We start from the raw sequence: 16,310 nt of genomic DNA, 5'->3' as shown, positions 1-16,310 counted from the left end.
TGAACACCTGCACATGAAGGAAACGGAAATTAACCACTTCATAGAGCCAGAAAGTGGAGCAGGACGGCTGAACAAAGCAACCAAGGAGACCAACCGGCGGGGAAGGACAAGTAAGCTACCACAAGTGGTCCCCCACCCTAAAGAGCGCGGCAGAGCCCAAAGTATACCCACGGGAGAGATAGACAAGCACGTGGATAAAGGGAGAGAGAACCCAGGAGGAGCGAGGCGGAGTGCACTAAAAGCACGGTGGACCTGCGACGAGGAAACCGCTCTGGCTACCCCAGGAAAGGGCGAGGGGGCAGACAAGGAGAGTCCCCAGTCACAGGCAGAGAAACAGGAATCGGACAGCACTCCAGGCAGTCCCAGAAGTCACGGAGGCACGCCACCCACGGTCAAACGCGAAAAGATGAGTGCACAAGCGGGATACGCAACAGCGCCGGTGCAGTTCCTGCCCAAACCAGGACAGCCACTCATGAAGTGGGAAGATTGGAGGGAATACATAGACAACTTCATTGAAGTTCTCGAAGACGAAAATGAGGAAAATTTCAACCCCAAAAGGTAGAAACTCATTCTACTGCTTAACCTAGGCCCCGAAGGACTGAGAATTTACAAGAGCCTAGTGCCCAAACAACGAGGAAGCACTGATGACGATGTGTATGCCCATGCCATTGACGACCTGAATGAGCACTACAGACCAGCGGTGTGTGTGTCGGTGGACAGATTCAACTTCCAGCAAAGGAAACAACGTCCAGGAGAGTCGGTAGAAGAGTATGTGGCAGCCCTGAAGAAACTGGCTGCTACATGCAAATACGACACATTTGAAGAAGAATTCATCAAAGACCAAATAGTGATGCACACCACCAGCACGGCTGTGCAAGACAAGCTATGGGCCAGCGGGGATACCACGCTGAAGGAGGTGATGGTGATAGTCAAGAGGGCGGAATTGGCGCGCAGGTGCGCTGAAGCGGCAAAGAAAGAGACGGCACCCAGCCCCATGGTAAACAAAATAGACGACGAGTAGCCCCGCAGAGACCACAAATACAGAAGTTGCTCAGCGAAGGGACCCAACAAATGGCAAGGCAATCCTGGACCACCAGGAAAGCAACCTGGGAACAACAAGAAAACGTGTTACAGATGCGGAAGCTGGTCCCACGAAGCGCATGACAGGAAGTGCCCAGCGTTCCGAGCCAAATGTATGTACTGCGGCATAGTTGGCCATTATGAGAAGGTGTGCCGGAGGAAATCCTCCAAAAGCATGGTAAAATATATAGACCAGGATCGAGAAGACCAAGAGGAAAGCACAGAGGAAGAAGTGGTCACTGTACTGTGTATATATGACCAAGTGTTGAGCGTGGACGGCAAAAGAACGACAAAACCTGTACTGGACATGACGATCGGGGGAGTGCCGATAAGAGTAGTGGCGGACACAAGATCGCCCTACACCATCATCCAGAGAGCGGTATGGAACGAAACGTTTAAGCAACACTTAGGCCCAGAACTGGAGAAATTAGACATCCGACCAGTCACATACAATGGGGACCGCATACCCATGGTTGGATTCAGACCCTTAAAATTCGAGTTCAGAGGCCGTTCCGCATTCTGCAAGCTATATATATCGGAGAAGGGACCATCGGTGTTGGGATGGCTGGATCAAGGGGATCTGGGTATCAAACTAGACCCGGGCGGAAAAGAGCAGATACTCCTCACAGAACCAGAGGCTTGGCCAGATCTGGACAGATGGAAGAAAGAGTACCCCAAGGTGTTTGGAGGCACGGTGGGAAGACTGGAGAAATTCCTACACAAAATAGTACTAAAGGACGAAGCTATACCAGTTGCCCACAAAGTGAGAAATGTACCACTAGCAGTGAGAGAAGCAGTAAAGGAGGAGTTACAGGACTTAGAAAAAAAGGGAATCATCGAACCAATCACGTGCGCGGAGTGGCTCGGACCGTTAGTGGTGGTCATGAAACCCAGTGGAAAGCTCAGGTTATGTGTAGACCTGCGCGAATTGAATAAGAATATCGTGGTGGTGAAGTTCCCATTACCAAGAATTGAAGAAATGTTGGCCAAGACCAGGGGAATCAAGTAGTACTCCACCATCGACTTGACCTCAGCCTACCATCAAATAGCATTGCACCCCGAAAGCAGGAAATTAACATCATTCATCACCCCGTTCGGGTGCTACCAATTCTGCCGCATGCCGTTCGGACTGGCCTCAGCGGCTGCGGTGTTTCAGAAACTGATGCATCAGTTATTCAAGAATATGGATGGCCTACAGTATTTCCAGGACGATATTCTGGTAATGGGGCGAGACAAAGTGGACCACGACGCAAAACTTAATCAAGTGCTGAAGATCCTGGACGTCAAAGGCCTCACTGCGGAATGGGACAAGTGCCGGTTGGGCATGGAGTCGGTGACCTACCTAGGCCATGAGATAGGGGTGCGAGGGATCACTCCTAAAACAGAGAATGTAAAAGCTATTTACGAAGCACCGCCACCCACCAACAAGGAGGAGGTCAGGTCATTTCTGGGTATGGCGGAGTACTACAGTAAATTTGTGCAGCACTTCGCCACAAAGACACATCACATGAGGATGCTGACAAGGGATAGCTCGGTGTTTCGCTGGACGGAGGAAGCTCAAGGCGAATTCGAAACCGTCAAGAAGGACGTGGCAGGAGCCGTACCACTCCAGGGATACGACCCCCAGGGCATGACAGTACTTTCGACCGACGCCAGTGACAAAGGGCTGGGCGCAGTACTAATGCAGGATCGAGGGCAAGGAAGAATGGAAACACTTAGCTTCGCGTCCCGCACATTGAGTGACACTGAAAAGAAATACAGCGTCAAAGAAAAGGAGATGTTAGCCGTCGTGTGGGCGATGACAAGGTTTCTTTTTCTTTCTTTTTCTTTTTTCTAGTTTATAGAGCGCACAGCTACCCCCTAAGGGGTGTCCCGGCGCTAGAACCAGAGCCTCAAGGGCAGGAAAAAGGAGAGGAGCAAAACGGGAATCAGAGTTCGGAGAACAGCCAGGTTTTTAACCTGGCACGGAAGAGGGGTTCAGAGGGACAGAACCTGAGATCGATGGGGAGACGGTTCCATAGTTTAGCAGCGATAACGCTGAACCCTCTGCCACCCATTCTGGCGCGTCGAAAGCGAGGAGAGACCAGAAGGCGTAGGTTGTTAGATCTCAGGGATCTGATGGAATGAGATAAGGACACTCGCTTTTTCAGGTAGTTGGGCCCAAGGTCGTTGATAGCTCGGAAGGCGAGGATGAGAATTTTAAACTGAATACGGCTCGCGATGGGGAGCCAGTGGAGCTCCTTGCGGTATGCGGTGACTGACTGGCGGTAGGGGATGTTTCCGATCAGTCTGGCCGCCGCGTTCTGAACGATTTGGAGTCGATCGATCAGATACTGAGGAGCGCTGGCGTATAAGCTGTTAGCGTAGTCCAGGTGGGACGTTATAAGGGCCTGGGTGACTGTTTGGCGAGCGTCCATAGGTAGGTAGGGGAGAATCTTCCTGATCATTCGCAGCTTCATGAAGCAGGCAGAGGTGACCTTGATGACTTGGGATTTGCATGAGAGAGAGTCATCAAACTGATAGCCAAGGTTGCGTGCTGTATGGACAGGGGAGGGAGCGGGATTAAGTGCAGTGGGCCACCACCGTGAGGAGGGGATAGGGTTTTTCTGGTTAAAAAACAGCACCTCAGTTTTATCCGTATTTAGTCTTAGATGATTGTTAGTCATCCAGATGCTAATGCCGTCGAGGCATTGGCGGAAGTTGGCAAATGTGGAGTCAGAGTGGTCACTGAAGGAGAATATCAGCGGAGTATCGTCAGCGTAAGAGACCACCCTGACTCCACTGGATTCCACTACGGCGGCCAGAGGGGCGAGGTAGACGTTGAAAAACAGAGGGCTGAGGGCAGAGCCCTGCGGCACGCCACACAGCAGTGGCTTATCCTCCGATTTGAAAGGCTTGAGCATCACCCTCTGGCTTCTTCCAGTGAGGAAGGATTCAATCCAGGTTAGAGCGGTGCCATCGATGCCGAACTGCTTAAGACGGTCTAGGAGGATAGAGTGGGAGACCGTATCAAAAGCGGCGGATAGGTCGAGGAGGACAAGCATGGCCTCCTCGCCCCTATCCACACATTCGCGGATGGACTCCGCAACTTCCAGAAGAGCCGTCTCCGTGCTGAAACCTGCCCTAAATCCGGATTGGGAGTCGTGCAACAGGGAGTTGTACTCCAAAAACTCCATAAGTTGTAGTTGCACGGCTTTTTCCAGGATTTTAGCAGGTTTGGGGAGAAGGGAGATGGGACGGTAATGAGCAAATATGGAAGGGTCGGCGTCGGGTTTTTTCAAGATAGGGACCACCATTGCTTCTTTCCATGAGGTAGGAAAAAAACCATGGTGAAGGGAGGCATTCCAAACGGAGAGAAAGGAGTGGGCCAATACGGGAGCTAACTCACCCATGAGTTTGGCAGGGATAGGGTCGGAGGGAGCACCGGATCTGCATTGGGTGAATAGCCTGAGTGCGGTCTCCAGAGTCAGTTTGTTAAATGACAGTAGAGAGGCAGGTCTAGGGAGTCCGGTGTTGGGGGCCTGGGTGGTGACCCTTCGGGGAATGAGGTGGAGAGTTTATTTATTTTTTCCAGGAAGTTGTCCGAGAGTCCATCACATAAAGCCTGGCTAGTAGAGTGCTGGGAGGCCCTGACGGGGGGATTGATAACATTTTTGACGATGGTGAAGAGGGTCTTAGATGAGTTCTTGGCGTTGGCGATTTGAAGTGAGAAGTGATCTTTCATAGTTGATTTTTTATTTTTAAGAAAATTTTTCAAGGCGGATTTATAAATGGCTTTGGCTTCAAGGTCGTAGTTCAGCCTCCACTTCCTCTCGAGAACTTTACATCTACTCTTTTCCTCCCGGAGAGGGGTAGAGAACCAAGGCGCAGAGGGTCGGGACCTGGTGGAAGAGATGGATTTAAGGGGGGCGATGGAGTCGATGGCTTGTATTAGAGAGGTATTGAGCCTGGAGACATTTCCGTCAATGTCAGTGGAGAGGGGATCCGGGACAAAGTGGAGTAGTGGGTCTAAGGTGGCACAGGTGACCTTATGCCATTTTCTCCCTGGTTGTTTCCGGGGTAGCGAAGGGGCAGGTGTCGAGCCTACTGTAAGCTCGAAAGGGATAAGAAAATGGTCAGACCAGGTGAGGGGGAGGGAGGATAGTACTGTAATGTTGGGGAAGTTGGCAAAAATTAGATCAAGGGTGTGTCCAGCTCTGTGAGTGGGGCCCTTGACTAGTTGCAGTAGATTCAGACTTTGCATAGTTTCTGTCAGGTTGCTCGCTTTTGGACATAGGGAGTTATCAACGTGAAGGTTGAAGTCACCCAGCACCAGAAAGTGTTGGTGTTTAAGGGAGAGATCGGCCACCTGGTGCGTCAGAGCAGTAAGAAACGGAGAGGAGGCGGTTGGGGGATTGTAAACTAATATACCCGCCAATATTACTGCCGTGGAGTCCGAAACAGAGAAGTACATAGCTTCTATGATCCCGATATTTGTCAGTTTGGTGGTGATCAGATGTAAGTGGGATCTGAATATGATGGCAAGTCCATATGCTAGGTATATAGGTGTACAGATAAGACAGGCCAGTTATCAAGAAGGAACAGTAGGGGAGGATGAACGAAGTTGTATCAAAAGTATATTTTTATTTTGTATACTTAAAAATCATATTAGAAATGACTGGGGGTCAAACCAATATGACGGGTATTAAAATAGCTTTGTCAAAATTCCATACAATAATCATAACGAGTTAACATAAAATTCATAGTACAAAAAATAGAGAAATATATTAACAAAAGCATACAGATAATCACATCAATAATAAAACAAGCATAGGAACTCGACGCGCGTTTCGGCAGGGGACCGCCTTCTTCAGGAGACACAATTTTAATTCCTGAAACACAGTTTAAAAGAAAATCTATGTTATCTAAACATCCATAGGATTTATAGTGACAACATATACAGGTATCATTACAAATAAATTTAAAAGCCTCCATTCCTGACTTGAGGACTGACCTTGACTATTGTTATGTACACTTAAAGCCTTTGATGGGCAATATATTTTGTCAATTGTACAGTATCTGACTCATTCAAAGCTCCCGTACCTTGGTTTATTACAATAACGATTACAATAACGAAAAATAACCTTAGGTCTCATTCTAAAACACTAAAGTAGAATCACTTCTAGGTTTTTGTATATCGGAATGAGTCTTTGTAGTTCATAGCATCTGGTAAATTTATAACATGGTGTTCCAAAATAACTGATTATTGCGAGAATAAAACAACATTACAGATCTAAAGCAATAATGCTCAATTCACAGGGTATACTCACAAAGGTAGATTTCTATCCGTACAGCAAGAACACCCAAGGGGAGTCTTCATACAAACGTGATGCGTATATGGAATAGGTATTGGTAGAGGGATTCCTAATGATGAAATTCGCATTTTTAAAGGGTGCTCGTATCGACTTATTACTCTTAGTAGCAAACACATATGGCATACCAAATTGCTCTTGACATGTGGAAGGCCCTACAGGACTAATTTTTCACATGATGATGGAACAGAGTATTGTGCCTATTCATACACATAGCACCCACTAGATAACTCGGTCTTATAGTACTAATCATATCACATGTACCAGATAGCATCTCAGGTGGTTACAGGAAACTTTCAGGTACGATCTATTTACTACCAGGAAAACAGGGGGGAGCGATGGTGAAGGAAGAAGGGACAGGTATTGACTACATAACACTGTTAAATAATATAGTGCACCATAAAGCGAAAGAAATGGTAGTGTCAACTATGTACCTTATGATTCCATGAACGATGGATGAAAATTGCTGACGAAGTTATTCATTAAATAAACACTTGATGGCCATATTCGAGGTGTCCTAGAACAATGGGTACCGGAAAAACACTATGGGTAAAAAGCGGAGACAAAATAGGATAGACTCATTCCTCATATATTATGACCATGGTCCCTGCAATGGTAACTGCAGTGGTCTAGAAATGAATGTATAAAAATAAAGGAAGATATAGTAGTTACCTATAGCTAGAGCCTACATTAGATGGTAGACTTGACGCTTGAAACAAGGTCGCTGTTGATGGCACCTTATCTCGTTGTTAGTTAAACAGGCTCTAAAGAAACGAATTTCAGATTTGTAAGTTATGTTTTAAAACGTCTTGGAATTAGTAGCATACTGAGGTACTACTCTACACATCTGTGTAGTATTGGCTATACTAACTAGTCACCAATTGATTTTTGGTTAAGATTACCTTGGTGTATCTTAAAACGAAGTAGTGCCTGTGTTCGACGCAATTCTGAGTGGTGGCTTTAAAATCGCGCCTTGTAATGTGGAAAAATAAAACACTCTGAAAGAAATAAAGTCAGAGTGCTCAATTAGTTGCTAGTAGCTCAAAATTGCGTTATTGTAACAAATTACTGCACAACAGAAAGCTGGTAGCGATCTGAACGTGCTTCCGATCTCTCCTATGGCCAGGGCTTACCGTAATGTGGCTCGATACTGGCGGACAGCAAGATGTAGCTGCTTCGTCTTCCGGCGTGTGGGGGTTCGTCCTCCCTAGCGATACAATGTATCTAGCGTTGGAAAACTTCCGTTTTTAAAGGAAGTATTTAGCGCGCGAAAAGATCGCGGAGGATGCTGGTAGTCAGATCGAAGAAGGACTATGTTCTCACAACTCGATCCTGATTCAAAATGGCGCTCAAGAAAACCGCGAACAGTATCTATGGTTCGAGGATTTTCTTATATTTAATAAAAGGTTGCAATTGCAATGCAACGTTAGAAATATATATGGAGGTGGGACGGCTACATCAAATCGTATAATGCGATAGAACAAAAATTATATGGCATGTACTAATTAACTCAAACTAAGTTATTAGTATTAATTAATTGTTACCACGATGGCACATAACTACATTGCCCAGGTAATGAGAAATACTACATATATTGTTTATATATATGGTAGATATATCAGATAAACATAACGAAATTCATTAACAATCAATATTTGGAACCGATATCACCTAACTCGAGGTATAGGATATATAATCCATAAGGAATATAATCCATTGTGTATACAATACAGAGATGGCTACAAATGTTACCTTTAGGACATCCAGAGCTAAAGATATCCTAATTTGTTCGTGAATAATATTGCTTTCATGATAAGGGTAATCTAAGATTATGAGAAAACTATAGAGAATTCAATCGGGAAGGCAGCAACGTAGGTTATTTCCGAAAGTAAAAACTGCAGTGTCTATAGGATGGCATTTTCCCAGGGAATTTCAGCATTGAGACCTCGCTTTAAAGTCCCAAGGGAAAAGATCCAAAATACTTCCCTCTTTTTCCTGACTTGATCACCTCCTTTGCTACTGGGGAGTCTGATTTTCTCCAAAATGCGCCACTTAAAATCGTCTGGGGCATGATTATTTTCAGAAAAATGCTTAACTAAGGGCGCTAGCTGTTTGTTGGTCCGAATGGCTGACCTGTGTTCTGTCAGCCTTGTTTGTACGGACCTAGAAGTCTCACCCACGTAACCCAGCTGGCATGGGCACAAGATAAAGTATATACAGTTAGTAGTCTTGCAATTCCACATGTCAGTAGCAGAGGTGTGACAGCCATTGTGTTCGAAAGACTCACCTTGGATGATGTTGCTGCAGGATTTACAGGCTGAACATTTAAAAGTACCTTTAACCGGAAGGTTGTTGTTAATTGACCTCTGTATAAATTCTGACTGCGGGTTGTTAGTTGTAAATCGCGAATGGACAACCAGGTCTTTGAGATTTTTATTCCTCCTATGTGCAAAGATAGGTTTCTCTATTTTGTCGCAGGAGGGATTCGAGTTCAGAATGTGCCAATTCTTGTTTACAATATGCCGTATCGTGTTGTTTAAAGTTGAATGTCGGGTTATGCATACTAGTTGGTCGTTAGTAGCTGGAGGTTTCGTTCTAAGCAGGTGGTCCCGGTCATAAAATCTCGCTCGTTTGTATGAATCCCGGATCAACCTGTGTGGGTAACCCCTATTGAGGAATTTCTGTCTCATAGCTTGGGCTTGGGCAACAAAATCCGCCAGATTTGAACAATTTCTTCGCACTCGAAGAAATTGTGAGAACGGGATGCTCTCCCTTTGGCACCGCGGGTGAAAACTCTTAAAATGAAGGAGAGTATTCCTCGCTGTAGGTTTAACAAATAAATCTACAATAAGTTTGTTGTCTTGGTTCTTGATAATTATGTCCAAGAACTCAACTTGAGTATCACTATATTGTGCTGTAAATTTCAGGTTTGAGTCAGTTAGGTTGATCCATTCTAGGAATTCTAAAAGAGAGTCTCTCCCACTGGTCCAGATAAAGAAGATGTCATCAATATACCTGGACCAATGGGAGATAGATTCGTAGAATGGCGCTATGTCATTATGTACAAATCTCCTTTCGAAGGCCGCCATGTAGATGTTAGCGATGGAGGGTGCCACAGACTCCCCCATACTGACGCCCTTTGTTTGGCGAAATAGCGAGTTGCCAAATTCAACAATATTTTCAGATAACACAATCTGAAGCAGTTTTAACAAGAAATCCTTAGGACACACAATATTGAAGGTGTCAATAAACCAACTAGTTGTTTCTAGGGCTTCCATCTGCGGTATGTTGCTATATAGAGCTTCAATATCCATTGTAACCAGGAGGTTTGTGGTGGGATCAAAGGGCAGGTTCTCTATTTTTGTTATCATAGCTCCCGTGTCTCTAATGTAGGAAGGGATATTGGGTATATGGGGTCGTAGATAAAAATCAATGAATTTAGAAAGTGGTTCTATATTGGTACCAATTGTCGAGACAATCGGTCTATAGGGGGGGTCAAACAGATCTTTATGTATCTTAGGCATGCCATATATACATGCGGTCTTATGTTGATGGCTATTAAGGTACTCAAATTCTTTCTGATTAATGTCTCCAGATGTAAGAGCTGTACGAGTAAGACTCAATATTTTCTTCGAAGTTGCGACTATAGGGTTAGTATTAATTTTCGAATAGGTGGTGGTGTCCGATAGCATAGTTAGCATTTTTTGTTCGTATTTGTCAGTGTCGATCAATACGATACCGCCACCTTTATCGCAGCTTTTGATTATTAACTCCCTATCCTTTCTAAGAATCTGAAGGGCTTCTGATTCTTCTTTGTTCAGATTATAAATAGGTTTGGGTATAAATCGAAGGGATCTTTCCAGTTGTTGCAGGACAACCAATTCAAAACTGGCCACCTCTGGCCCTAGTTGGTCTAACGAGGGGTTAAAGGTGGAAGGTAGGGATAGCTGACTGGTTCTTTGGGTCACGTCTATATTATCTGGTGCAGAGGAGGAGAAGAACTTTTTTAATCTAATCTTTCTGAAGAAACAGATGATGTCTTTCTGTAGTTCAAATACGTTGACATAGGCATGGGGGACGTAGGATAGACCTTTGGAAAGTAAAGACTCAGTATGAATATCTAACTGTCTGGAGGACAGATTAAAAATGGGGATTATATCCCCTGGCCCCAATATTGGCGATTCCGTGTTTCCCGTATACATTGGGGTTCCTGTGGTTGGTGGGGATGTTGATGATGTTGCTGTTGGTGATGGGCTTGTTGGAAGTTGCCCCTGGACTGGTTTTGGAAATGGACCCTGGGTCTGCCCCGTCTTGGGCCCCTGTTGGCTAAAAAAGGCTGCTTAGTACGTGGGCCGCTATATTGGTTATAATTTTCTGCCTCGTAGTAATTACTTTGTCCCTCATTTTCGGAGTCTGAGGAGTCGGTAAAATTGTTGACTCTTTGTGGGGTAGGTCTAATCTCGTCGACGTAATGGTTTTGTTTGTAAAAATCTTGCTTCAGATAAGGATAAGTACCTTCTAATGTATAATAGCGTTTGTCCTTACTTAATTTGTCATTTTTCCGTTTATTAAGGTAGGCGCTAAATGACTCTAGTTCTTTATTAGCTTCCTCTATTCTTTTGATTGCATCATCCACGTTACCAGAGTTCCGAAGTTTGGTCTCTAGTTCTTCGATCTCTTTTTTAATATCTATAGCTAGTTCTTTCGCTGTTTCGATTATCAGAATCATTAGATCTCTGGAACACCTATTCGCTATTAGGCTCCATTTTTCTAAGAATGGCCTGTGGTGGACAAAAAGGCCAGGAATGTTCCGTACTTTGAGGCCCATAGGGATAATACCATTCTTCAAATATGCTAGCATAAATTCCCCATGGGCTTCCATACGTGTTAATTTCTTTTTGAGTTCAACCAGTTTGCGACTGTCTTCGTTGTTGGTAACATTAGGTGTATTGCTACTGGTGGCTACGGAGCTAATTCCGACAAGGGTAGCGAACACCTCGTCTGAGAACCCAAAAGTTGGTAATTGGGCCATACTGAAAAAGTGGTAGAGGTGTGTATTAAGTATATATGAATATATATACGAGAGGGGAAGGGAATACGCTAGAGTCAGTACTGACAATCGTTTGATATAATATGTAGAGATACAGGCGAACAAAGCCCTACACAGATAAGCTGTGGGTAAACAACTGTAAATAGCAAGGACCCCCTGGGTAGTAACAATCTATAGACTCCTAGGGCAGGGTAACAACATATGCGAAAAAATCCTAGGACGTCTAGGTATATAGGTGTACAGATAAGACAGGCCAGTTATCAAGAAGGAACAGTAGGGGAGGATGAACGAAGTTGTATAAAAAGTATATTTTTATTTTGTATACTTAAAAATCATATTAGAAATGACTGGGGGTCAAACCAATATGACGGGTATTAAAATAGCTTTGTCAAAATTCCATACAATAATCATAACGAGTTAACATAAAATTCATAGTACAAAAAATAGAGTAATATATTAACAAAAGCATACAGATAATCACATCAATAATAAAACAAGCATAGGAACTCGACGCGCGTTTCGGCAGGGGACCGCCTTCTTCAGGAGACACAATTTTAATTCCTGAAACACAGTTTAAAAGAAAATCTATGTTATCTAAACATCCATAGGATTTATAGTGACAACATATACAGGTATCATTACAAATAAATTTAAAAGCCTCCATTCCTGACTTGAGGACTGACCTTGACTATTGTTATGTACACTTAAAGCCTTTGATGGGCAATATATTTTGTCAATTGTACAGTATCTGACTCATTCAAAGCTCCCGTACCTTGGTTTATTACAATAACGATTACAATAACGAAAAATAACCTTAGGTCTCATTCTAAAACACTAAAGTAGAATCACTTCTAGGTTTTTGTATATCGGAATGAGTCTTTGTAGTTCATAGCATCTGGTAAATTTATAACATGGTGTTCCAAAATAACTGATTATTGCGAGAATAAAACAACATTACAGATCTAAAGCAATAATGCTCAATTCACAGGGTATACTCACAAAGGTAGATTTCTATCCGTACAGCAAGAACACCCAAGGGGAGTCTTCATACAAACGTGATGCGTATATGGAATAGGTATTGGTAGAGGGATTCCTAATGATGAAATTCGCATTTTTATGATGGCAAGTCCACCTCCTAATTTGCCGCCCGCACGATTGATGCCCTTTAAGGTGTAGCCTGGCGGGGTTGCAAGGTGAATATCCGGGGTGGAGGAGTCAGTAATCCAGGACTCGGTGAGAAATAGGATATCCCAATCCTCCGAGATGATGGATGTCCATATCTCGTGGGCATGGCGGGGTAATGACCTGCAATTTACCAGGCCGGCTTTCAGCGACAGGGGGTGAGGTAGGCGGTTAGGCCTGTTAGATCGGGGAGGGGGACGGATGCTCCAGGGCGGGAGCGTAAAGTTGCAGTGGGGGCAGTGAAAATATGAGTCCTCTAAGTAATCAGGATTACAGCGTGTGGTCATAGAACAGGTAGTGGAATTTAGCAGGAGTAATTGAGATTTGGTCCAGCTAGTGCGGGTAGAAACAGCGGGACGGGCAGGGGGACTGGCCCTAGGCACGGACCAGGCGCGGACGGGCGCAGACGGGCTTGCCTTAGGCGCGCCTTCAGCGTGCAAACGGCGCGCCCGCTGCGCCCGTCCGCTGCGCGTACGGAAGTGACACATGCTTTAAGCGGGAGGGTAAGGGCGTGGCCTCCAAGGGGGCGTGGCTCAATCGCACGCCGGCAATGGCGCCGGATTTGTTTGTTAGTAGGCAAAACTCGCTGTCAGCGCAGGGCAGCTGAGCGGAGATAAGTGGCGGTGTCGCGTTTTTATCAGAGGTAAGAGTGCTTTTAAAATCAGCAAAGTAAATAGTGACACACAAAGAATAAAACAGTTTTGCGCTGGCTCCCGGCTTTTCGCCTCAGGAGAATCAAAGGTTCAGGCAATTCCTGTGGGGCACTCGGTTCCAGTTGAAGACAGATCACAAGCCCTTACTGAAGGTACTAACCTCCAGCGGACATGCCAGTGCTACGCCCAGAATTTGGAAGATGACCTTGAAATTGCTCGAATTTAGATACGATGTAGAATACATTCCAGGAAGTCGGAACAGAGTGGCTGACTACTTAAGCAGGGAGGCGGCCATGGAACCAGGAGAAGAGGACCAAGCAGGGAAGGAGGAGATGGTAGCACTCAAGGAGGACCAAGAGAGAGTCATCGGCAATCAGGAGTGGAAAGAAGCTTATGATGAAGACGGCACCATAGAAGAGATAAAATTGTACATTGTCAAGGGCTGGCCGGACAAAAGACAAACCAGCGTGAACCTAAAACCATACCATGAGATCAGGGAAGAGTTGTCGATGGACGATCAAGGAGTGTTCGTGTACAGGGGAGATAAGGTTATCCCCCCGGCAAACATCATTCCCAAGTTGCTGAACATACTCCATGAAGGCCATTTGGGTATTGGGAAAATGAAACTGAGGACCAAGCAAAATTATTGGTGGCCAGGTATGGATCTACGGGCTGAGAGACACGTCAAAGACTGCTTACAATGCCAAGGAGCAGATAAGTCACTCAAACCATTGAGACCAGCGTTAGGAAAATTTGACCCGCCACTGAATCCGTGGGAAGAGTTGTCCATAGATATTTTGGGCCCGATTCTTGATGGACAAGGTATTCAAAAATACGTATGTGTCCTCATAGACAGATACTCAAAATGGCCAGAGGTGAGAGTGGATGAGGCGATGGATACAGAGAACATACTGAAGTTTCTGTCTGACACTTTCGTGAGAGAAGGCATCCCCAAGTCCATCCTGAGTGATAATGGCCCCCAGTTCACTTCTGACAAGTGGAGCAACTTTATGCTGAGGAACGGCATCCTTGCCAAACATACTTCGATCTACCACCCGGCCGGAAACGGTCTGGTGGAACGATTCAATAGAGTAGTGATGGGGTCAGTGCAAGCAGCGATCTCCAGCAACAAAGACTGGGAAAAGGAGATATGGCACATGGTGTGGGCGTACAGAATTACCCCCACAGGGACAGGATATAGCCCCTTCCAAATACTGAGAGGGTGCGAACCCTTCACTCGGGATAACCGCGTATGGAAGGAGAAAACCATAATGAGCAAGTGGTCCCCAGCAGTGGTGCAAGCTAACTTGGAAAGAGCACAGGCCATCTACGCCAAGCACTACAACAACCAAAGGAATGTGAAGAAGACAGAACTGGAAGAAGGCGAGTGGGTGCGAGTAAAGTTGGCAACGCTGCAAAGAAAGGGGGACAGCAAGTACAGTAAACCCATGCAGGTCAAGGAGGTGTATGACCGAGCGGCTTTGTTGAGCGACGGGAACGTGTGGTCCCAAGATCGCATGGCAAGGTGTAACAAAGTCTTAAGATGGAATCAAGGTGGAGCAGAACTAGAAGATGCGGAGGAAACCAACACAGAGCAGGCGGACGTGGAGGTGGATGAGAGAAGAGGAGAACAGCATGAGGAGAGAATCGATGATGGTGGCCAGGGAGCTGCAAGGGAAATGGACGTGAGGAGACTGGATGAGAGCGCGGCTGCGCTGAGAGATGGAAGGGTTGACGCAGAGACTCAAGAGAAGGGGACACCATCCACCCCGGCAAGACGGACCCGGATGGGGAGAGCCGTGGTGAGACCGGCAAGGTTTCGAGACTTTGACATGAGCAGCGGACTGTAAGTTAAACGTTTCATTGTTTGGAAAAAGGGGAGATATGTGGTGTTGCACTCTAGTGGTTGCACGTCACGCCGTGACGTGACGTGCTGGCGGCCATGTTGGGCTGCGCGCGCATCGGCAAAGCAGAGGCGCAAAAGCCGGCACAGTGTGCGCTTCGGCTCGGTGCTCTTTAGGGAACAAATATAAATAAATAAGAGTGACACAGTACCCCAAGTGTCGCGTATTATTTGGGGCAACCCACGAACATTACAACAACAGACCCCTTGTATCCAATATACGTAGTGTGTGCTTTGGATGTGGCCCACTCATAATTGCATGACTTTCTTGTGGATCCCAATTCCCTCCCTCTAATTTGATGGCTTTCTTTCCTGTTTTTGTTCCGCTCGCAGAAACAAGTGTTTTGTTTGAATGAGCTGTATTCTTCGACTACTGATGTCAGAATCTTGCATCGCAGTGCATTAGGGACTGTTCTCTATCTCTCTCTCTCTCGATCTCTCTTCCCTTCTCTCGCTGTCCCTTGGGCGAGGCATCCATCTTTAAATAGATTTTAAACCTCTCCAAGATAGCCACTCATGCATCGCAGCTATCTAAGATGCTTTTTGTTGTGGTTTATGAAAAAATACTAATAGATGGCATATGTGCGTGTAGACTCAACTGGCCATCTTAATTTTTTTTTACATGAATTAAAGTAAAATCAAAACAAGCATAGGCAAAGCCCGTAGGTCCGTCCCACGATGCCAAATGTAAGACCTGTTGGCTTTTCCCAATGCTTGTTTTAATAAGGTGCTTTGTTATTGGTGCCACAACTTTCAAATAAAAAAACAGAAATAAAACACTTGACGGGTTCTAATTTTTTGTGTTATTTCTACAGATGTGGCGGCACAGTTGGTGCAATTCTCACTTGTCCCCTGGAAGTTGTGAAAACACGCCTGCAGTCCTCTGTCACAGCTGTCTACATCTCTAAAATTCAGCTGAACACTTTAAATGGATCTAGTGTCAACCGAGTCACAAGGATCTCCCCGGGACCTATCCATTGTTTAAAGTATGTACACGCATTTTCAGCTTTAAGTGGTGTTCATGAGCTTTGTGCCTTGCAGAACAGAGAAAGTCATGAAAACTTAAACGTAAGATGTTGTGTTCTCTGGAG

The 16,310-nt window shown here is 45.4% G+C and overlaps 1 protein-coding gene across 1 annotated transcript in view; it reads left to right on the top strand.

Annotated features, from left to right (window-relative positions):
• SLC25A36 (solute carrier family 25 member 36) overlaps nucleotides 1–16,310 on the top strand; it is an 866,993-nt gene that overhangs the window by 125,109 nt on the left and 725,574 nt on the right. Inside the window, exon 2 of the mRNA XM_078665634.1 lies at nucleotides 16,035–16,205. Within this exon, the coding sequence (XP_078521760.1) occupies nucleotides 16,035–16,205 (171 nt within the window). The remainder of the gene's footprint in view (nucleotides 1–16,034; nucleotides 16,206–16,310) is intronic.

Source organism: Lissotriton helveticus, chromosome 11 (assembly GCF_964261635.1).
Source record: "Lissotriton helveticus chromosome 11, aLisHel1.1, whole genome shotgun sequence".
Classification (NCBI taxonomy): domain Eukaryota; kingdom Metazoa; phylum Chordata; class Amphibia; order Caudata; family Salamandridae; genus Lissotriton; species Lissotriton helveticus.
The sequence above is the reverse complement of the archived record's forward strand: the minus strand, read 5'-3'. Positions and strand labels throughout refer to the sequence as shown.